This window comes from Rana temporaria, chromosome 3, assembly GCF_905171775.1.
Source record: "Rana temporaria chromosome 3, aRanTem1.1, whole genome shotgun sequence".
Taxonomy (NCBI): Eukaryota; Metazoa; Chordata; class Amphibia; order Anura; family Ranidae; genus Rana; species Rana temporaria.
Window position 1 is genome coordinate 361240125 of NC_053491.1, and position 24240 is coordinate 361264364.

The 24240-nt window shown below is 44.2% G+C and overlaps 1 protein-coding gene across 5 annotated transcripts in view; it reads left to right on the forward strand.

The window, feature by feature from the left end:
- Positions 1 to 24240, forward strand: part of ADIPOR2 (adiponectin receptor 2) — a 100856-nt gene that overhangs the window by 14768 nt on the left and 61848 nt on the right. Inside the window, exon 1 of one of the 5 annotated variants that reach the window (XM_040345305.1) lies at positions 22948 to 23396. The exons of 1 other annotated variant lie outside the window; for it this stretch is intronic. In XM_040345305.1, the coding sequence (XP_040201239.1) occupies positions 23372 to 23396 (25 nt within the window). In that variant the 5' untranslated portion in view covers positions 22948 to 23371. 3 more of the 5 variants (XM_040345304.1, XM_040345308.1, XM_040345309.1) reach the window with 3 other exon arrangements.

Sequence of the window (24240 nt, forward strand, 5' to 3'; positions counted from 1 at the left end):
ATTGCCTGTCTGTTTCCACCTGATTGCCAATCCAATCCGATACACTACACTGCAGGGGAATGTATTCCTACCCCTTTGTCTTTAGAGAGATGGATTGGATGTAAGTGGGTGTTAAAGAAGTAAACCCTCTTCCTTCTCTTTATTTTTTTCAAAACGCCCTGCAAGACAAAGGCATAATGAGCTAGTATGCATAGTATACTAGCTCATTATGAAGTACTTACCTGAGATCGAATCCCCGCAGCGGTGCTGGTTGCCCTCCACTGTCGGCGCCATCTCTCCAAGAGTGACTTCCGCATAGTGCGGCTCCGGCACTGTGACTGGCCGGAGCCACGATGACTTCACTCCCGCGCGGGTGCCGCCACTAACGCATGATTGGCGTTAGAAGCGGCACACCTGCGTGCCGTTGTCTACATTCGCTGTAGACATCGGTGCCTTTCTTTTTCAAATATCGGCTAAACCGTGTAGGTTTAGGAGATATTTGTTGCACCTACAGATAAGCCCTAATCTAGGCTTGCCTGTAGGTTAAAGTGGTCTGTAAGTATTTACAAGCACTTTAAACGACACATGTCTGTTTACACCTGCCACTCAATAGAGGAGAATGGAGGGTCAGATGGGGTCTGCCTGAAATAGACAGGCGGACCAGTTTGGACTTTTAGTGTGAAGGGACTAAAGCCTCGTACACACGACTGGATTTTCCGACAATTCTTTGCCGTTTTGTATGCAAGACAATTCCCAGCCAACGCCCTTCGAACAAAAGTCCTACGCTTTGTCTTCAGAAAATCCGATCGTATGTACGAGGCTTAGGAGTGTTTTTTCAACAGAACAAGCTCACCTGCAAATGTAGCATTTAGAATGTTTAAACAAAATACATACCATATTTATCGGCGTATAACACGCAATTTAAGAGGGACGTTTCAGGGGGAAAAAAAGCGCAGAAGTGACGCCACGCGGCTCCAGGCCAGTCGCACAGCTGGAGCCTGCGGGCCCGGAAGGAAGACTGGTGAAGATGAATGCAGTGATCACGTGGGCTTCATTTGCAGGTGAGTTTGCTATAATGTGTTAGTATGCTAAATACTAGCACATTATGCTTTTACTTTGCAGGTCCGGGGGAAAATAAAGGCAGCACTTTACGTCCCTCTTTAAAGAACCTGATCATTCATATTAGACGGTATACTAGATGAGCTTACACTCAGGGGTCACACACTATTATACATTTATATAGCGCTGGCAGAGTCACACACATTGGGGCAGGAGATCTCCCAGCCTGTTCTTGGAGACACACATATTCCTGTCTGTGGCTAGCCCTTCTGTATATAAATTCACTATGTGTTGAGAAATTACAACAAATAAAGTAGGTAGGTTTATCAGTAAACGTAGGAACAGTATAGCACAGTCACCATACAGTATTGCCATGCAATATTCACAAATGTAGCGAATGAATATGGCTGCTCCCATGAGAATATCCTCAGTGATCTCTGAGGTTTTTATTAACGCGTCTTAAGGTTATTTCCATGATTTCTATCCACATCCAATATGCTTTATTGCGGTGAGAGGTAAGGATGTTTCCTGCATTTGAAAATGTTGCTTTCTTCAGTGCCGAGTTGATCCAAAGCGCCCATCCCTGGGGATTACGTTACTGGAGCAGCGTGCGCTGGCTCACTGTCCACTATGTGCTTTTATTTTCGGATTACGTTTTAGTCGCAGCTCCAATGACCTTGATAACCAGGCCTGTGCTCCTTGTATTGAGCTGTGGGTCAGAGGACTTAGGGAAAGTTTTATGGCAGCTTAGGGTGTATGTGTTGGTATAGAAACTATAACGCACCCTGTGTACATTTACAAAAAAAAATGGTGGTCTGCTTTAACTGGAATTGATATCGACGGTCACTAGCAATAATGCAGCAGTTTTTTTTTTTGAGTCCCTCAACAGTTTATTATATAAAAAGTGAAAAAATGCGCATACCAAAAATAAACTCTATAAAGAAGCTGCAAACTCAAAATGTTATACAACATAAAAACGAATAGTGAAAAATAGGAGTTGCGCTAAAAAAACCCTTATATGTAATTGACCATATAAAATAAAAAGAAATTAAAAAGAAATCGTGCTAAAAACACCTCGTAACGATGACCAAAAGGTCAAATGTGTAAATAGTCCCAATACAATGTGAACATACAAAATTAGTGAAAATATATAAGATTGTCCAATCAGTATGAAACGAATCCAATTCCGTAGCTAATGCTGGATCAATATCAGGGTAAACACGTTCAAGCTGACCCTTACCAGAAGAATAGATCCTTATGGATCAAACTAGGCAATCCGTGATGTATCCAATTGAAGATCCAACATAGGTCGGTTGAGAAGCTCCCACATCAATGGACTCAGCCCGGAACTTAGCGACCCTCAAGGGATCATTAATGCATGGTAGTGTGTTACAGCTGTCAGCAAAGAAGCATTCCAAGCTAGTCCTTTCAATCCGGAGATCAGGTAGCCAGGTCCCAATAAAAGATATACAAACTCACATAGTGAAGTACCGTCAGGATTTATTAAAAGTAGAGCAAGTAGAACACTTACGATTAAGAAGTTTTAAAAACAGCAGAGACAGAAACAGCCGGCCGGCAAACAAACGAGGTACGTCCTCAATACGCGGTGACGTCAGCACGTCAGCCTCCCAACGTTTCGTCTTCAGGAAGACTTGGTCACGACTCAACAGTTTATTACCTATAGATCTGTGTATATATATATATATACACAATCATCAAAAAGGCACAGTAACGGTTACAGCTCTTGCATAGATTCAACATTTTTCATAGCAGACATCAACTTTTCCCTGAGAGTAAGTACCCCGGTTCCTCAACGGAGGAACCATAACAAGTGCTCCAGGGTATTCACCGTGGACCACACTGGGCCCCATATCGTAGAAACACCGTAAACAGTAGAAATACCTATCGGTTGTAGTACATTCCACCTGTCCACACTCACACTCTCTCACACACACACACACACCCAAGCAACTGCCCTGGCCATCCACCCCCCACACCCGGATCATCCGTTATATTTCTACTTCCTTTATTAAGGTGACAATGCTGTTTGTGGTGCAGTGAGTTCCCGTTTGCAGCGTTGTCACCCTGTGAACAAAATAGTCTTGCCCTCGGTTAACACTTATGCACTTTTAGTGTGTTTGCAGGAAGTCACTCGAGTCCATTTAAAGTGGTAGTAAACCTCTGGGGGGGGGGGGGGGGAATAAAAAAAAAACACTGCAAGACAATGTGCTAGTATGCATCGCATACACTGTTGACGTCGGCGGCTGCAAGCAGGGTGAATATCTCCTGAACGGTGTACAATTAGGAAATATTATATATATTATTATAGGCTTACCTGTAGGTAAAAATCACGAAGTGAGGTATACAACCACTTTAATGTGATTTCCTATCGATCTAGTTCACATCTGTATGTTTGTAGGAAATGGTCAGGGACTTTTTTTTTTTTTTTAAGCAGCAGATTGCGTTTTGCGTGTAATACACACATGAAAAGTGCAACTGTTGTATTTCAGATGCATTGTGTGTGTGTGTGTGTGTGTTTATTTATTTTGGGCTAATGGGAAAGTATGACCGTTCTGTTCATGGTGTGTGACTTGAGTACCAGAGAGAGTAAAGTCAAAGTTGCACTACATGAACAGAACGGTCATACTTTTAGTTTGAACCCATTTGGGGTAGGTTGGTCTGGGTCATCAAGGCCCGAACTAAATGTATACACTAAGCCAGTGATGGCGAACCTTGGCACCCCAGATGTTTTGAAACTACATTTCCCATGATGCTCCACTATACTGCAGAATGCATGAGCATCATGGGAAATGTAGTTCCAAAACATCTGGGGTGCCAAGGTTCGCCATCACTGCACTAGGCCTTGACAGTTTTCTGTATTGCAATGTTATGTTGTATGAGTTTGATCAAATAAAAAAAAATTAAATTGGGGGGGGGGGGGGGGGGAGAGAGAAACGGTCATACTTTTCGATTAGCCAACCTTCCCCCTTCTGCAATACGTATCAAAAATGTTTGTACAAAATGCACAGCAAAACGCGTCATGGGGAGATTTAACCACAACTTGCATAAATGTGAACCTAGAGTTCAATGGACATGTCGATTTTGCAAGGAAAAAACTTGTACGCACCATATTGGTTGATCTGCAAAGACCACAGTAGGGTCAAGCAAGGCGACGTATATAAAACAAGTATCTGTTTGCCTTGGCGTGCCCCTTCCTGCAGACTGACACTCCTCTGTCAAGGCATTTTGAAAACTGCATATTTGCCTTTTTTTTTTGCTCTGCAGCGTGCTTCAGTGCATAGACTTGAAGTGTCATTTTGTGATGCTTTAATAAAGTTATAAAAAAGATAGGGCAAAAGATAAATGGTTCAGACTTCCCGAAGGAAGCTCGGGTCGGCTCTATTCGGCACCGGCGCCTAATAGAGCCGACCCGAGCTTCCTTCGGGAAGTCGTGACGCGATGTGTGCGCCGTCGTTTAGCATGTCAATCAATTGGCATGTCAATAGGAACGCCCACTCCCGCGGGATTCCCTACCCGGAAGCCACGGTGAATTCCACAGCTAAACGTTATCTACGGAAAAGAAAAAAAAAAAAGGTCAGTGTCATTTTATATGCACAACTGGGTTGGATGCAGTGTTAGAATTTTTTTATAGGGTGAACCTCCACTTTAAGGGAAGGGACTGATGAGCATATACAGTAAGTAAAGTGTTGCTATATGTGTGTATATAATAATAAATCCTTGTGACTGTCACTTTTTCTGGGCATGTAAATGTGGAAACAAATCTGAAGTCATGTGGGGGGAGGAGGCGATTCGCCTACTAACACCAATCATTACAGGGCGTTAACCCACACAGCTAACAAATTACAATATGTTTCCCTAGGGTGGCCTTTAATTGTAGAACAGAGGATGATGCCTGTTTTTCCTGTTGGAGCAATTTTTCCTGAAGGATGGGTAGAAGGTGAGAATATGTAGACGGGACGGGGAGCGCTGAAAAGCTTGGCGCACCACCTGGAATGGCTTGTTTTGATTGGTTGCCTACAGTACGTAGAGTTGTGGCGGAGAAACAGTCTGACTAGAATAGCTCACATTACACCATGTGACATGGATAAGGGTTCCTCGACACATGAGCTCTGGTTGTATGTCTGTTCAGTTTGAGCTGAATGGTGTTCTAGCCCTGGAACATGATTAGGTAAATATGTAAACTCTGAATTTCGGGAAACGTAGAAAAGCATCTCTTGTGCTAAATTCTTGATTCATGGTAGAAAAAATAGCAAATTCCCATGATTTTCTCTACTCGGCTGGTGGTGTTCTGTTACTTGACAATGTGTGGGATGCTTCAGAAATGTCTTTCATCGGCAAGCTCCACAATTAGTCTGTTCTGTACTACTTGCATTGTGTACTTGATACTGAATAAGACCTCTAGAGTACCAACATTTGGGCCCTATCGCAGTGGTGCGCTTGCGTGGTATGCCTATTTGTGTTTTTGGTGGACTTTCGTCTTCCCTGATGCCCAGTATGCACCTATGAAACATGGACATGTGATTTAACGTACAGTAAGGTGACCATATTTTTAAAGTGAAATACGGGGACATATTTTTTTTTTTTTACTAGTAATGGTGGCAATCAGCGACTCTCTGCCCGTCGCACAGCCTCTCAAGTCTTACTCTTCGGGCCCCGGCTACTACTGGATGGGGAGCAGAGGAAGATCACTCTGCCAGGGAAGGCAAGGAGATAGGCAGGTGGCTGGCCAGGATTTGAGCCAAGGCAGAAGAACATGCGAGCGAAGCTGAATGGGCCTGCACCCGAAACTGAAGAAATATTCCCTCCGCTCCGACCAGCACATGATCATCAGAAAGGGGCACAGATAATGGGGGGGGGGGGGCTTGTACAACCCCCCTATGCTAGTAGGCACGGCTGAGTGGGGGTGTAATTCAATTTTTTTTTTTATTTTAATTCTGCACTGACTGTCTTTGAAATTGCCCCTGCCCCCTATCAAATCCAATCTGGGGACAAAACCAGGGACAGACTTGGTACGGGGACAGTGTCCTCAATCAGGGGACTGTCCCCTGAAACTGGGGATGTCTGGTCACCCTAATGTACAACCAAAGCTCATTTGGCTGTACTTTTCCTGTGGATCACAGGAGTGAAGTTCGTTCTGCACTCCTGTGACATGTTTTCATTAGACAGTGGGCTGAAGTCCACTGCTGGCTGACATCAGCCAGTCCAGGCTCGGGCACGAACGTGTCAATGAAGTTGAGATCCACTCCCATGCCTGGACCAGCGCCCAGCTCAGTCTTTCAGCCAGCCGCTGAGAGCCTGAACCAGCCGCTCCCATGCTCCAGTGAGCGAGGGGGGCAGAGCAGACAGCGGTGACTGAAAGTCACCAGCTCAATTCTCAAAGCTCGTTGAGCAAAGAGCGATTGGCGCTGTTAGATCGTTCGGTTCTCACTATTATGAAATGCTTGCCTTGGAACAATGCCCTACAGTGCTTCCCGCGTTCCGCTCCCACGGCCGACATCTTTCACTGGAGTTACTACTGGGTTTGCAGGATCCAGCCCTGTGATTGGCCAGAGCTGCAATGACATCCCTCCTGCATATGCACGTGGGAGCCACCAGTCACGGCACAGGCCCTGGAAAAAAGGTTATTGGCAGATATTTACAGTACCTACAGGTATACCTTACCTGTTGGTGCAAATCGTGTAACAGAGTTTACAACCACTTTAAAGAGTAATAATTTCCATGTCCTTTTGTTGTGCTGGGGGAACCAGCTATGCTTTCTAGGTCTATGGATGTATGCAGTGCCACACAGAATGGAGCCCACACTAGTGCCCCCATAGCAGCCGGCTTACTATGGGGCCACATTTGAAGGGGGGGACGGGGGAGCCAGAAGTGCCGACAGGGGACCCAAGAGCAGATTCAGGACTGCTCTGAGCAATGGATTTGCACAGAGCAGGTAAGTATTTTTTTTTCTCCTTTTTAAAAAAAAAAAAAAAAACGTTACATTCACTTTTAATGATGCTGGATGTCCTCCAGCAAAGACATGAGAAGGGCTCAATCTAAATTCATCTTTTATTGCTCATTGGGAGAAGTTTGCAGTGAAATCGGAGTAAGCAGTATCTGTACAGGAGAGGAGAGGAACTGTAAGGCTGAAGGGTTTTCTCTTAACTACCCACACAAGCTTTAAAGGGGTTGTAAAGGTAAAACATGTTTTTCCTAAATAGCTTCCTTTACCTTAGTGCAGTCCTCCTTCACTTACCTCATCCTTCCATTTTGCTTTTAAATGTCCTTATTTCTTCTGAGAAATCCTCACTTCCTGTTCTTCTGTCTGTAACTCCACACAGTAATGCAAGGCTTTCTCCCTGGTGTGGAGTGTCGTACTCGCCCCCTCCCTTGAGGGGGCGAGCAGGAGAGTCAGGACGCTCTCTACGTTGCCGATAAAGGAGCTGTGTGTCAGTGGGCATCCTGACTCTCCTGTTCGCCCCTTTCTCCTCAAGGGAGGGGGCGAGCACGACACTCCACACCAGGGAGAAAGCCTCGCATTACGGTATGTAGTTACAGACAGAAGAACAGGAAGTGAGGATTTCTCAGAAGAAATAAGGACATTTAAAAGCAAAATCGAAGGATGAGGTAAGTGAAGGAGGACGGCACTAAGGTAAAGGAAGCAATTTAGGATTTTTTTTTTTTTTTTTTTTTTTTTTAGCTTTACAGCCCCTTTAAGTGGCGGGTGGTGTGGTGGAGGCGGTACCCATTATCTTATTTTAAGTCCCTTAAAAGAATCCTGGTGTAATGGGGCACTTTTTAATGCAGCTTTCCAATCAGGCCTGCCCGTTTTTCAGACAGATCTGATCGGAAGCTCTATGGTCAGGCTGATGTAAACGGACTTGTGCCCATTTACACCTGCCAGCTTCTGAGTGCGTCCAGGTCTTGGAAAAGAAAGTGGACTATATCCTTCCAGACCTTAACCAGATGGATTGGACATAGCCTGATGTAAATGGAAACAATCTCGTTTGCATCTAGCTGCCTATAGTTCTTCCGAGTCCACCCGCGTCCGCTGTGTAAATTCAGACAGACTGGAAGGGCAGAGATGTAAAAAAAAAAGCTGCCATCCGTCCCGTTCAGCTCCAATTCAGCAGAGCATCTGTTCATGGAGCCCCTTCTGAGCAGGGCAGATCGGCACCATGTGAAGGAGCCTTGAACCTGGGGGCTGCAGAGAGCCATTGAAATGAATTGATGGAACCTGTTAAAGCACGACTCAAGCCAAAAAAATGTTGCCGTTTCAGAGAAGAAACTTCTCCATCTATATTGGAGTCCCATTTCTTACATGCCGCTTCTTTTTTGGGGGGTCTCCATATATAATTTTTATTTAATTTTTTTCTTATGAACTTGAGCCCCCTTGAACTCTGTGGCCTGGTGTTATTGGCTTTGATTCCAGTAGTAGTTTTCAGCTTCCGGTATTTCATGGTAATACTAATTGGAGAAGAATAAATTAAGTCTTTGATTTATTGAATTTAGGACCAGAACCTAATAATGGAAATGACTATTTCCTTCTCTGTTTTTAATCACTGGGTTTTGATATGCCTGCCCACACAGACAATTTATTGCCCGGTGTGATGGGACAAATGTGTGCTATGCTGGCAGATAAACTTAGGATGCAGAAGTCATATTGGTTTGTTTAAAGGTGGCTATAGTCTTTTCTTCAGTCTTGCACAGTTGTACAGGTTCCTCTCCTCGTATTGCTTGCTCCGATATCACTGCACATTTCTAGGGTGCATTAGAAGCTGCAGCAAGTCATATAAATAAAGCCAGCCTCTTTTTCTGGTTAAGGATGTCCATCATCTAGTTCTTTCCTCCCCAGCCTGACTGTTTCACCCCATTCAATGAAATTCAGTTTTTCCAATAATAGGGACTTGGCATCATATGTGGATGTTCTCTAAGGTGGTCTGCATGCAAATGAAGCCTGCCCAGGTGTGCCCACTCCTGCAGACTTACACCCATCTATCAAGGCATTTTGCAAAACTACATATATGTACCCATGATCTAACCCATTGCTTGCACCAGGGTAAAGAGTGCTGAGACAGGGTTCTGTGATGTTTTTTTTAGGAACATTTATGTTCAGCACCTTGTCGGCTCTTCCCACTTGCTATGATTTGCCTGCATTGCATAGAGAAGCACAGATTCATGATGGGACCTTTGGGTCTAAAACAGGGGTGCCCAACCAGTGGCCCGCGACCTCCTGCTCTGGGATGGAATAGAATACTGTTATTAAAGGTCAGTTTATTACTAAAATCATAGTGTATATATGGGCATATCTGTTCTGCAGTGGTTACTGGGCTGCTTTCAAACTGATCCGCAGGTGCAGAGCATTTTACCTGCGGGGTACCTGCACTGAGCCATACACTTCTGTTCATTACCTGTGAGCTTTCTGAAAGTGCGCCAAACCTGCAGAATATAATATAATGTGCAGGAAAGCCAAAGGTACACTGCGTTACACTCGTGGTGCGGGTAAACTGCAGCGCATCAGTGTAAAATCAGCCTTGGGTCCCCTTTCACATGGTCAGTCTGTCAGTCTGACCAATTGGACCCTCCATCACCCTCTAAGTAGTGGCAGACATAAACCAACTTGTTCTACTTCCAATACGATCCGCTAAAATGTATCGTGGGCTGCATATGCAGAGCGGACATGGACATTCCATCCACCCGCTCCTGATCATTGTGGCCCATGACCGATTACCAAGTCGCTTAAGTGGCCCTCGCTCTTCAAAAGGTTGGGCACCCCAGTCTAAAATAAGGTTTGTAAGAAATGGTTAAATAAAAAGTGTGCGTGTGTGGCTGGCAGGGGGGCAATGTAGGTGGGCCAGGAAATGCAAAATATACACAGATTAAACTTCAGCTTTCTAGTATGAGTTTTGTGCCATGCTGGCCATCGGCAGAAAGATATGTGTTAATCGTTACTTTTTATTGGCTGAATGGATTAATATTGCAAGCTTTTCTGACAGCTCAGGTCATTTTCTTCAGGCATGATGTAGTACAGAAAGTGAAATTTCTTCTAATTTATACACTCTCGCATAGACAAGTATATTCCCCCTCTGCTGGCGTGTATAAATTATGAGACATGTCAGTTCTGTTCTACACTGTGCCCAGAGACAAGACTGCCGCTGTCCACAAGGCTTGTGGTTTTAATCTACTCATCCAGGAAAAGCTATTGCTCTTAAAACTGAACTTAAAGTGACCCTGTGCTGTGCCTGTGCAAGGAATTGGGATTTAAGATTAGTTAAAAGTGTGTGTGTGTGTGTCCAGGCAAAACTTTTTTCATTGGAACCCTGTCCTTTCGGTTTCCATTGCTGTCTGTCCATACTTCATGTTCTCCTTTTTTTTGTATCTTTATATCAAATTTAACCCAACAAGTATGGGAACACCCATGCGATCCGATTCTGCTGTTGCCCAAAAAAGGGTCCTGTGCGAGTTTCGTCTGAATGCGATGCAAATTCAGCCACACAGATAGTCATATGGCTGAATTCCACCAGCTTCGTGATGTCATAGAGGAGTGGAACAGGACTCCAGTGGCAACCTGTGACGCTCTGGTGAACTCCATGCCCAAGAGTTATGGCAATTAATTATTTTCCCACATTTGTGGCTTTTTAAATCAAAATTGGTGTCTGTGTATAAATGGTCAATGGGTTTGTTGGCTCTCACATGGATGCACTAAGCAGGCTAGACACTGAGCTATGAGGAGGTAGAACAATCAAAAGACCTGCGTAGCAAGGTAATTTGGTCCGACTTTGATGCGAGTTGAGGTTTATAGACCTCCAAGTTTAAACCTGAAATCGCGGCTGCAACTTTGAAGTTGCAGTAGTGTGAAAGGGGCCTTTGTGCTCTTAATTTAATACAGGTACTCGCTATAGAGGGATATGCTTTGTTCATATTTCATCAAAATAAACCTGGAAGCTGATTGGTTTCTGTGCAGAGCTGCACCAGATTTTGAACTCTCCAGTTTTAGCAAACCACCCCCTTTTCTCAAAGCGTAATAAAACCCATCGATTTTAACCATTTCCCCAAAAATTGTATTCCTGCCATGTGCCAGGAATGTAACAAATGGTTTTGTTGCTTGTGCTTCCAACCAAACTGTCAAACTATCAAATGACTGGTGCCATAACTGATCACTTGTGCAGCACCATAGTAGTTAAAGTTCAAACCAAGGCCAAGATGGCCGCTTCCTTGGCTGAAAACGATAGGGGGGTTTAGTTCCGCTTTTAAAGTAGAATTCCAGGATTGATTTAACTAATCTTAAAACTGCTGCCACCCACCCACCTACGAACACCTATACCAACTACCCTGTGGAAGAAAGATGCATGTACTTACTAATTTAGAAGCCATTCTGGGCCGATCACCTAATCCACTCCCCTCTGTCAGCTAGCCGATGCTTCAGGGGAGAGGTGACTGTATACCATGTATGGCCCAAAGTAAGCCGAAGGGTGGCCTAACTAACTGTAGGTTGGTGTAGGCAGCAGCAGAGCAATATGTAGATGGAGTATTAAAATATTTTCAGCTGTACAGAGTATTTCTGGAGTAAAAAGTTAGAGGAAGGAGGCAGCAGTGGGGAACATTGTAATAGAGGAGTGTTGGCGGATAAAGCAGAGTTCTCCAGCAGTGAGGAGTATTTTAGGAGAGTTGGGTGGAGGAAGGAGCAGAATCCTCCAGCAGTGGGGAATATTATGAGAGGAGTGTTAGAGGATAGAGCAGAGTCCTCCAGCAGAGTAATTTAGAAGAGTTGGAGAAAAGAAGTCCACCAGCAGTGCAGAGAGAGGAGAGTTAGATGGAGGAAGGAGTAGAGTCATGCCTCGTACACACGGCCTTTTTTTTTTTTTTTTTTTTTTTGGAAGGAAAAAAATAAATAAAAATTTTCCGACGGGATTCCTCTCAAGCATGCCTTGCATACACGCATTCAGGCCAAATACCGCCCGCCCAAAACGCGGTGACGTACACCACGTATGACGACACTATAAAGGGGAAGTTACATTCAAACGGCGCCACCATTTGGGCTGCTTTTGCTGATCCTCGTGTTGGTAAAAGTTTGAGAGACCATTCGTGCTTTTCAGTCCGTTGCAGCGTGACGAATGTGCCATCTCCATTACAAACGCTAGTTTTACCAGAACGAGCGTTCCCGTTACATACTTGATTCTGAGCATGCACGTTTTTTCCCCCTCGGAAAAGCATGCACACGTCCAGTTTTCACGGTGGGAAAAAGACCGCCGGGAATCTCTGCAGGAAAAAGAACGTGTTCTCTTTTATTTTATTTTTTTTCGGCAGTTTTCCTGTCGGGGAAAACTGCGATGGAGCATACACACAGACGGTTTTCCAAGCTAAAAGCTGTCATGGCAGTTTTCCCGATGGGAAAACCGATTGTGTGTACGAGGCAGGAGTAGAGTCCCATAGCGGTGTTTTAGGGCGCTCTTCGAAATCTGATCTGGAAATCTAAAACAACTTCACGTACACCAGAATATCTGCAGAGAACATGATATTTGTATTAAATCCTCTGAATTTTTGGCTTGCGTAGCTTTGGCGATGTAGAAGCGAAAGCTTTGCCTGGGGTGGTTGGAGCGCCATGCGTTGCAATGTAAATATTTTGTTGGCACAGCGTGGGCTTGATTGAGCGATTGGGTTCGGAGATACTGCTGATATTCCAACTCGTCAGCAGCTTCCGTATCCTCGTGATGACAATACATTTGATTATTATCACAGGGGATGAAGCATAAAATGAGATGAGGAGTGGAGGCATTTTATTTCCCTTGCAGCTGATATTTAATAGTGGAGCCGGGCTCTGTGGTTATCATTGGGAACATCTCTCAATTACAGCAATAGAAAACATTCAACACCTAATGTTTGGACTAGGAAATACATGAATTACACGGCCAGTTAAAGCGGTACTAAACCCAAAATAAACATTTATTCTATTACAGTTTACCAATCCTTAGATGAGTGGGTGCATTCGTTTTTTTTTTCTTTTTTATGGATAAAGCCAACCATTTACCACTGTCAGGGGTGCTTGCAATGATCATATTTTTATTAACGTAAAACCTTTTATCCCAAAAGTAAGATCTGGAGTTGAGCCTCAATTTGTGTAAATTTGCTAGTTTATCTATCACTGGAAAGCGACTTTCCATGGGGGCACCGCCGGAAAGGCGAGGCCTAGAGTGCTGGCGGGGGACCCTAGAAGAGGATCGGGGCTGCTCTATGCAAAAGCATTGCACAGAGAAAGTGATGACGTATTTATTATTTTAGTAAAAAAAAAGTGGATTGACACTGGGGAGTTAATTGCCCATTGTAGTCATAATTCCAAGACTCTTCCCACCATAGTTTGAAAGAATACTTTTATTTCCTTTACATTATGCAAAGTCTATAGCAAGGTTATATGATTTCAAAGCTGGCCTTGTCATGATCTATTTTTCATTGTATGTGTAGCAGTGTTCAATAATGTGCCTTAGTAACGCTTCCAGGTATTCGCTCTCAGATCACAGTACCCCCCCCCCCCCCCCATGACAATGCCTCCATCTGCTTTTGTCTCCTGTAGAATGGAGCCATGTTTATTTAGACATCATCCAAGATCAAGATCAAACAATTCAAGCACTTATCTGCATGCTCATCCCCAAGCATAAATTCCCCCTCCTCTCAGTACAAATCTCCCACCTTGCTGAAATCCCCCCACCAGCTCAAATCTTATCTCTCCTAGCACAAATTATCTACCCCTTAAATTTCCCCTCCAAGCACAAATTCTCTACGCACTCCAAATCCCACCCCTTCTAGCACAAATATCCCCCAATCATCCTTACTAGCACAACCCCCCTCACCCTACAACAAATATTTTTTTATATTTTTCCTCCTACCATATTACTTTTATAGCACAAATCTTCCTCCCATATAATCACCACTCCTAGCACACCTCCACTAGAACAATTCTTATTTCCTGCACCCCTTCCCAACACAAATACCCTCCCACAGGGCTCAAGTCCTGCGGGAACGCGTGGGAACGGAGTTCCTGCACTTTTTTCACAGCAGGAACGCAGTTCCCTTTGCAGGACTAGAGCAGCATCTAACAGCCAAGCCGCCCGAGCCAATCCTTCACTAAGCGGTGATGCCCAGCTCGAGTCACTGTCAGGGGCAGACGAACCTTAGTAATCCTTTGTTACTGGCCGCTTCCTGTATATGGATTAATCGGGTAGTGTGCGGGTATTCCGTCACTTCCTCGATGCCGCAATGTCCTGGGAGCTTTTGTCATTGTTCCCAGGAGACATTGTGGAGGTCTACCGCAAGTTATTGTGGGATTTAGAAACAACTTGCGGTTTAGTAATTATGCATATGAGCGTATCATTTTTAATTTTTTTGGTGGGGGAGTGGATCTTGGGTGGGAGTTCCCACACTTTTTCCCCAGGACTTGACCCTTGCCCTCCCAACAATCTCCTTGTGGGCCCCCCCACCTCTTGTGATGGCACAGTGCCCAAGGCAGCCTCTCCTCCTGCCCACCCCTTGTCCCGGCCCTGGGTCTACTTTTACTTTTTTTTTTAAGCAAAGTTTGCACATAACATTTAGGATGGGTTTGGTACCAAACGTGATCTTTGCTCCATTAATGTAATCGGAGCCACCCACCTCACCTGCTGGTGCCGTTTTGCATTCCTCCCTGACATTTGCACTATGTGATGTCATTGTGCCTTGTCGGAGCAGAGGTGATATTTGTAGAATGTAAGTTTGGAGGCTCCCAGAGGTTAGAACTTTGAAACTGATATGTATTGGTGTCTCGTGGTGTTGCACCTTCTGCTCCATTCTACCGTCATGTTTACTTCGGCACACGCTGAAAGTGTATTTTTCTTTTTAAATGAGTAGAAGTTTCCAAGCGTCAGACTTGCGTACTGGAAGTGATAGACTTCACTTGTCTGCTACATTCCAGGGAGGTTAAATAAGATGTTCTGGAGCTGCACATTTCATCACGGCTTTCTCTACTGACATTTTGTTACAGCTTAACCCATAACGCCATGGAATTTCCTCCATATTGCAGACTTCGTCCAGATTCATAGCCTGGTGCCAGTTATAGCAGAATTAAACCCACCAAATTGAGTTTTTCTCAAAACCCTTGCATCAAAGCATGCCATGAACGAGAACGGTCAGTTACTGGTGTGCTTATGCCAGCTTCTAACCGAACTGTCAATCCATCCCGTCAAATGGCTGGTGTCATAGCTGATTACATGTGCAGTACCATGTCCACTGCAGATCAAGCGAGGCTAAGGTGGCAGCTTCTTTGGCTGTAAAGGGTGGAAGGGTTTGGTTTTGCTTTAGTGCCCATTCACGCCACAAAAATGTCCTCCAGATCTGTTTCTGGATGTGTTTCTGCATGTACATTAATGTGTTTTTGAAGCGTTCAGGTGCATTTCTGATGCATCTCCTGGTGCATTCCCCCCAATGCAACACACTGCACTGGTGTACACAATGCCATTAGAACCTACTTCCAATGCATTTTTGATGCAGGAAAAAAAAAAACCTGCACTGCATGTGATGTGAATGGGCCCTTAACGGGGTGGATGTAATTTAAATCAAGTTTAACCACTTCAGCCCCAGAAGATTCCCCCCCCCCCCCCCTTAATGACATGCCATTTTTTTTCCGATACGGCCCTGCATCTAACTGACAATAGCGCAACCGTGCAACGCTTTACCCAAACAAAATTGACTAACAAATAAAGCTTTCCTTTTTGGTGGCATGTGATCATCTCTGCGCTTTTTATTTTTTGCGCTATAAACAAAGAGCGACAATTTTGAAAACGATATTTTGTATTTTTATTTTTTTTGCTTTAAATATCCCCAAATAAAATAAATACGTCTTCATCAGTTTAGGCCAATATGTATTCTTGTATATTTACATTTTTGGTAAAAAAAAGCGTATATATTGATTGGTTAGCACAAAAGTTATATCGCCTACACAATAGGGCATAGATTTATGACATTTTTATTTATTTTTTTAACTGGTAATGGCTGTGATCTGCTTGGGGGTGTTTTTAATATATACATTTTTTTATTATTATTATTCGGGACTGCGGCGGACAATTCGGACACTGATTACTGTATAAATGTCACTGGCAGGGAAGGGATGAACACTAGATGGCGATCAAGGTGTTAAATGTCTGTTTCTAACTGGGGGGTCGGACTGACTAGAGGAGGAGACATATCGCTATTACTAGGAACAGACAGTCTGTCTCTCCTGTCAGAACAGGGGATTTGTGTTTACATACACAAATCCCTGCTCTGGCTCTCGTGCCCGTGATCGGCGGCCGCACGCATATGGCGATTTGCAGGAACGAGCCACTCTGCCAATGTAAATGTGTGTGTGTGTGTGTGTGTGTGTTGGTCGGCAAGTGGTTAAAGAGCAACTTTCAACTCTGTCCCACAGTGGCTCCTCCTCTGACCCGCTGTTGACTCGCTGACAGTCCCATTTACTTTATTGGGACGGCTGGTGATGCAGCGGTGACACAACACGTTGAGGGGCATGGCGGCAGCAGGCGAGTGGATGCCCGCTAACAGGCGCTGCAATTAAGGATCTGAAATGACAGGTGCTCTTTAACTGTGAGGACTTATTCTTGCTGGTAATTAAAATCTTTTGATATTTGCAAATAAAATGAAGGTTTCCTATTTAGAATAATAAGCTGTCAGGATAGTAAAACAGCAATATCGGAAACCGATTCAATCATACAGTTTGTAGTGTACATAGATTTGCAAAACAATGGGATAAAGGAATATTCCTGAACTTTGTTTTATCTCATGGTTACTGTGAAATTGTGTGAATGCATCAATGCAGTGCATGTTATCTCAGCTTGCAGAGCTTGGATTCATTGAATGAGTTTCAAAGGCTTTCAGCAGATCGGGATCAATAAATCGGCTGTGCCTAAAATGGAGAGCAACTGAGCATGTGCGGAGTGGGGTGAGGCAGTTTATTACTGTTTTTTTTAAACGGTATAGGCACTTTTTTTTTTTTATGTTTCACATAGCTATACCTGCAAAAGGGAGCCATGCTTTAGTCATTGAACAGGACTTTTACATTTTTGACTAAAGTTCCTTTTTAAAGCGGAGTTCCACCCATATAAAAAGTCAGCAGCTACAAAAAGTGTAGCTGCTGACTTTTATTAATTGGACACTTGCCTGTCCCAGGATCCAGCGATGCGGGCGTACGAAAGCCCCGCTTCTCTCCCCCTCCTCTGTGGCTCCGGCATCGTGACTGATGGCACACTGCGAATAAGCAGGTTAGTGTATGCTACTGCAGAAGAGATTTAACTTTTGTAGTGCAAGGACCTGCCTGATTGCATGCAAAGTGTTTAGATTTACCAAAGCCATATAATATAAGGGAACATACATGGCATTAACCCAGCTAGTCGATTTTGAAATCCTGAATGCATCTACCAGTTGCTTTTATTTTAGCGATGCGATTTGTCGATCAGGGTCGTTCTATAATTTCATCTTGCTGTGGGACCATACTTGGGTCAACCAGCGCTCTGATATCCGCAAGATCCGTTTCCCCCAATATTTGTGTTGCATGTGAATGATTCATCTTCAACAACAACTCTCCCTAAGTGATCCTTGGGGAAGGCCTTGTGAACAGTTCCTGTTGAATTGACTCGCCTAAGGGCTGTCTGCACTTGGGGAATTGCATACTAGAGTCACTAAGCCTAAAATAAAGGACAGCTTCCATAAACAGAACCGGAAGTCCTAAGTGTGTGTATTTGTGATCAGACTTTCTTTGCGTTCTTAAATTGTCCAATATGTTGGGTGACCACCACCCAACCACGTTTTTCTTCTTAAAGCGGAACTGAAGGCATTTTTTGATAACTTGGCAAGCAGGCTATTTATCGCAGTCCTGCAATAAAATACAACTACCTGCCAGCTCACAGCATTCTGCGCCATGTACACTGAGCTGCACATGCACAGCTCAGCTTGTATTTCTGGCACGGCCCCTGTGTACCGGAATGATTGACTGTGTTCATGTGCAGGAGTTATGTTATCCCATGCCAGCCAATGCCAGTGTTGTGGGGAAATGGTGGATCTACTGGCAGGATTAACAGGCAAGAAGGCTATGTTCAGGGGTATACAGAAAACAAGCTGCTGTGTTTGCTGTTGACGGACTGCAACTTGTCCTGTTTTAGTCTGCCCAGGGTTCCACTTTAAGAAACACTGTTGTGTTTTTTTTTTTCCTTTATGTAAGGGAACATCTCCCTATCTTCCAACATGTCATTAGGTCAAAGTGTGTGACTTTGAGACTAGTCAGCATGTTGGATTATGTCACCTTTTAGCTCTCCTTGGTAAGCCCATTGTGGAATTATTACATCCAGAAAGGCAACTAGCCCAGCATCTCTTTACAGCAACTAGGTTGACAATTGCGAGAGCATGGAAAACCCCCACACTTGGCTTTGAGTCTCTATCTCGTCCTAAGGACTCTTTTCACTTTGCATTTATTTGAATAAAGCATACAGTCAGGGCTCATGTTTCCCCCATCCGGGTGAGGGCTTCCGGGTTCAGATTAGCTCTGTATGCTATAACAATTCATTGTATACCTGTACTGTCGGTTTGTATGACCATAAACATTTTTGTAAAAGGATTATGTCACCTTTTTGCTGTAAACATATTTATGATTTTATGATTACATTTTATTACCATTTGTGTAAACCATACTGTAATTGAATTTTATTGGCTGCGAAAAAGAAAATATCCTGTTAAATGTGTTTTTATGCGAACGCGTTTAATAGGTAATGCTTGTAAAGCGCACAATTTGTGTACAATTTACCACCCTTAAAATTATGTGACTGGATCAGACGGCTAAATAAAAAAATGAAAAACTTGGCCCTTACTATTCTAGCCAAAGGTTTGGCTTTAGATATGTACATTTTCCCTTATTTAGACAGTGGGTCTTATCACTGGGTCTCTCTGATTTTCTTTGTAATGATGGCAGATCATGGCTGATGGTGTGCTGCACATAGCTTTCTGAAAACATCACAGTATCCTGCCTCAGTACTCCTCTGTTCCCTGCCAGCTCTGCAGTGAGAACTGAGTGATCAAACACTGTTGATTGCTCAGTTATCCCCTATACCAGGGATATGCAATTAGCGGACCTCCAGCTGTTGCAGAACTACAAGTCCCATGAGGCATAGCAAGACTCTGACAGCCACAAGCATGACACCCAAAGGCAGAGGCATGATGGGAATTGTAGTTTTTTGCAACATCTGGAGGTCCGCTAATTGCATATCCCTGCCCTATACTCTGAGCCATGACAGTCAGTCACCGGCTCTCTGCTCTAAACTCCAGCGCTCACTTGGAGTGCTGAGCTGGTGGGAGCGGCTGGCTCCGGTTCTCGGCAGATCGTTCAGAGTTTGAGCCAGGTGCTGGTCCAGGCATCTGGGTGGATCCCAACCATATGGTCAGGATCTTTCCTGAGCCTGGACCTACTGTCTTACATCAGCCGACAGGGGGAAAAGAAGATTAAGAAACAAAGTTGAGGTGCAAACCTAAATTCGCAAGGTACCATAGCCTCCGCTTCCAACCTGGGTATTTCAGGGTGCTAAAAAGTTGTAACCGTGGATTAAGGCTCTCTGTTCGGGGAAGGACTTTGAGACTAATGCCGCGTACACACGGTCGGTTTTCGGCATGAAAAGAAAAATACGTTTTTAAAAACGTCATTTAAAATCATTGTGTGTGGGCTTCACATCGTTTTTCGACTTCTGAAAAACGTAAAAAAAAAAATTTCGAACATGCTGCATTTTTTAAAATGTTGTTTTTCGGGTTGTAAAAAATGATTGTGTGTGTGTGTGGGCTAAAACAACGTTTTAAACCCGCGCATGCCTCAGAAGCGAGTTATGAGATGGGGAGCGCTCGTTCAGGTAAAACTACCATTCATAATGGAGTAAGCACATTCATCACGCTGTAACAGACAAAAAAGCGCGAATCGTCTTTTACTAACAAGGAATCGGCTAAAAGCAGCCCAAAGGCGAATAGAACTTCCCCTTCAGAGTGCCGTTGTACGTGTTGTACGTCACCGCGCTTTGTTCATCATTTTTTAAAAACGATGGTGTGTGGGCAACGTCGTTTTTAATGATCAAGTTGGAAAAACTTTGTTTTTTGGACATGCTGAAAAATGTCGTTTTTTTTTTTTCTTTTCATGCCGAAAAACGACCATGTGTACGCGGCATAAGTCCTTCCCCCATACAGACAGTGCCAACCTAAGCGGAGGGCCATCCCAGCGGAAGCAAATCATGTGGACACAGGCAATCTGCATCAGGATTAACAAAAAACTTGTACCAAAGCGTCGCCTCAACTCAAAACAACATCGTATATAACCATAAGGTGCCCATTCAAAATGTGCCAGGACTGCAGACACCCACACCAATCTGGGAGGAAAAAAAAGCAGTAATAAACATAAGCCGCCAAGAAAAATACGAGAACAAAATTTGGGTAGTGGCTGTAGTATCAAGTAGGTAACTTTAGCAAGGGCTCTAACGCCAACAAAGCTACGTCTAAACTAGTCGCCCAAACACTAGAGAAGCACTCCTGTCTGTCCTTGCATGTCGCCACCCACTCCTCCGCATCTATGATTTTTTTCCCCTTGCCTCCCGATTGGAAACCTGAGCCCTTTTCAAGTAAATGGAAATCGGTCTCTTAGCCACATTATAAAAGATGCGGTAGGGCTTTTAATGACCAAGTAGTAGAGTTGGAATATGGAGCAGGAAGTGACCTGAGGACAATGGGCTATCTACATCCAAAACGGCTTTTATCTGACAATAAAGGACGAATCGTGGGACGCTTCGACCACGAGTGCAGGAGAATACCACGCTGGCCACAACCTCTCCAACAAAGACCTGTGCCTGAAGGGTATATGCGTGACAAGGCTGAAGGTACACAATACCAATGCGTCAGCAAGATATAATTGGTCTCCTGAGTCTTCCAGTCAGTAGAGGTAGAGTGCGTTAATTGGTAGAGATGTGTAATTTGGTCATCTGAATACTCTGTTCCAAGGTCACGCTCCCATTCTTGAATAAAAGCTGGTTTTGTGGCAGTGATGGTGTAACTCTGTCGTTTTTTTTATAGAGTTCCGAAACCAGGTGGGTAGGGCTCTTTATAAACAATCACTCAAATGGGGTATGAGTAGAAAGTGTCCTAATAGAGAATCCACAGGTAGCAAAGGAATGCACCTGTGCCACCAAAAATCTATGAGGAAACTTCAAAATCCTTCCCTAAGGGTGCCCAGAGAGCAGCCTGCAGGCTAAAAATTTACCACAGCTAGGGTTGCCATGGTCCAAAAAAAACATGCATTCCACAGGAAGCCACCTACTGGGATACAGAGGGAGCCAGAGAAAACAATTGGTTAAGGCAGTCCCAGACTTGCACAGTGTTAGTCATATTTGAAAATGTCATTGACGGTACCCTCTATTCTTGGGGCAACCATCGGGCATAGAATAGATTACGGCCCACCAGGCATTTCTCAAAGGAGACCCATAGCTTGGTATGAGTGTTGAAGCTCCAATTCAAAATGCATTGAAGAGCAATAGTCCTATAATGTTGTCTCAAGTCATGGAGTACCAACCACCCACCCTTTTGGATCATTGAAGCATGGCCATTGCTATACGTGGCTTCCTCCTCCCATTCCACACACATCCTATGAGCATGCTCTGAAGCTGAGCAAAAGGTTATGGGCAGCATTTTTATAAGGAAGGCATCCTAGGGAGGACATTCATTTTAATAATGGTGACCCGTCCGTCACAGCTACGTGAAGGTCGTGGGGTGTTTTTTTATTTTTTGTCTGTAAATCCTTTCGTGAAAATTTAAACCTTTTTTACAAGTCCTCACCCATGATGTAAGCAGTGAGTTGGCTCTTGGGAGGAGTTGAGCAAATATTAAAAATACCTTGATGGGAGGATTGAGCGTTTTTTTTCCCCTTCTTTTCACCATTTGCATGCAGACTGTCCTAGATGGTGCCCACGTGTGAAGCTGAGCCTCCTTGATTGAAAGCACCGAAATCCAATGAATGAAAGGGGCATGCCAGGGACAGTCGGGCAGTGGGGGAAAGTGATTGATGGGTGTCCTCCAACCAGGAAGTTGAGGCCCTTTCACATAGGGCTGTTCATGTGCAGGCTCTGCTCAGCGGGGATCGCTCCGTCGATCCCCGCTGAGCAGGCAGATGACAGGTCTGTCTCCGCACCGTAGAGTCCGTTCCGTTGTTATCTGATCCGCCAGATGGATGGGAAAAGTAGGGTTTTCCTCCGTCACACTTTGGTGGGTCGGATGTCACCGCTGACATCCGTGGCTCCATAGAGGTGCACGGAGCACTTGTTCAGGTCCGCCTAAAAATCGGACCTGGGCGGTCTGCCCGTGTAAAAGGGCCCTTGGGCAGGCTTTTAATTGCTGCAGTGTCTTATGCACACTGTGAGAGGCCTAGAGTGTGCAGTAAGGAGAGGAACCTGTACAACTGGACTGAAAAGCTGGAGCTCAGATGTAGCAACTTTTCATTTTAAATCTCATAAATTTGAACCAGAATTTATCAGCAGAACAGTTGTGTGAAAAATGAAATATTTAACTTATTAGGTACTTCTATAGCGGCATCAATTTACGCAGCGCTTTTACATATACATTGTACATTCACATGGGTTCCCTACCCTCAAGGAGCTTACAATCTAAGGTCCCTAACTCCCATTCATATATGAATTAGAAGTGTGCTGGATACTCTGAATGTATCTAATTCCCCCTTACAACTTATTGCTGAGCATTTCTAAGTGGCTGTCTCCAACCCCCCTCGCTTCCTAAGCCCTGCCCTGCTCTGCCAGTTGGCTAATCAGCTCTGAGCGCCTTTTCCTCGTTAATGCCTAGGACTTTTCTTGCATATTAAGCTGCTGATTATGAAAGCCATGTGATTCGCGTCCCCCTGGCAGTGCAGTGTGTTTTGGGTATGCCCTTTTCTGCCAGCTCGGCAGAATCTTCTCCGAGGTCAGAGCCTGTGCAGGAGAGGCACTTAGGACCCAGATGGTTGGCTGTGCTTTATCTGAAACAGAGCGTGCCCTGTTAAATGTTTCCCCTTCCAGCAGATGTGTACAGAGACAAGAGAGCACTTCTCAGAACGTCAGCAGACTCGCTTCTCCCAGCAACTCTTCACTAAACCAAAGATTTTTCTTTAAGCGTCCTTTATTTCGTTGCGGATTTACAGAATTTTGCTCCAGGACTGCAAACTCCTTCAGTCACTTTTTCCTCTAACGGATACTATTACTGGGCCCCCCTATACGCCACCATTACTCTGTGATCAGCTGTTTCCTAAACTGTAAAGATGCTAAAATTCTGCCTTTCATGTGGTGCGTAACAATTTTTATTGCTGACTTTTTCTAGATGACTGTAGAATTGTGTTGCGGGGTTGATGTTGCTGTGTACAACCACTCTGGTGTCGTTTAGAAGAAAAGTTTTGATATTTGGCTTTGGCAGGAAATGTCCACAGAAGGAATAAAGCTTTCTATTTTTTGAACTTTTTTTTTTTGTGAGTTCTAGTGACATTGTTTTTCATTTATTTTTATGGTCACCCCAACGCTATATTTTTTTAAAAAGAAATCCACCTTGAGAAAAATGGTTCGTCTTCGGGGGAAGTGGGACAATCCTCAATGCTGTGAGTGAAGACTTATCCGTACGTCATCGCTGTCGTTCTCCCCGCTAGCCACTGATGTATGTGATACCTTATGATTAAAATGTTAACACAAAGCTTCCCCAATCTTCTTTTTTTATTTTTTAATACTTCATGTCGTTTTGAAGTCTTGCCCCCCCCCACATTTTATATTTAAAGGCGGGGGGGGGGGGGGGGTCTGTTTTCAGATATTGTAGCCATAGGTACAAAATGTTCTGACATTCATAACTGTGAAACAAGTCGGTGGAATTTTAATTCTTAAAGTGGGAGTTCACCCGAAAAACAATTTTTAACATTAGATTGAGGCTCATTTTGTCAAGGGGAATCGGGTGTTTTTTTTTTTTTTAAATCTAAGCAGTACTTACCGTTTTAGAGAGCGATCTTCTCCGCCGCTTCCGGGTATGGTCTTCGGGACTGGGCGTTCCTATTTGATTGACAGGCTTCTGACGGTCGCATACAGCGCGTCACGAGTAGCCGAAAGAAGCCAAACGTCGGTGCGGCTCTATACGGCGCCTGCGCACCGA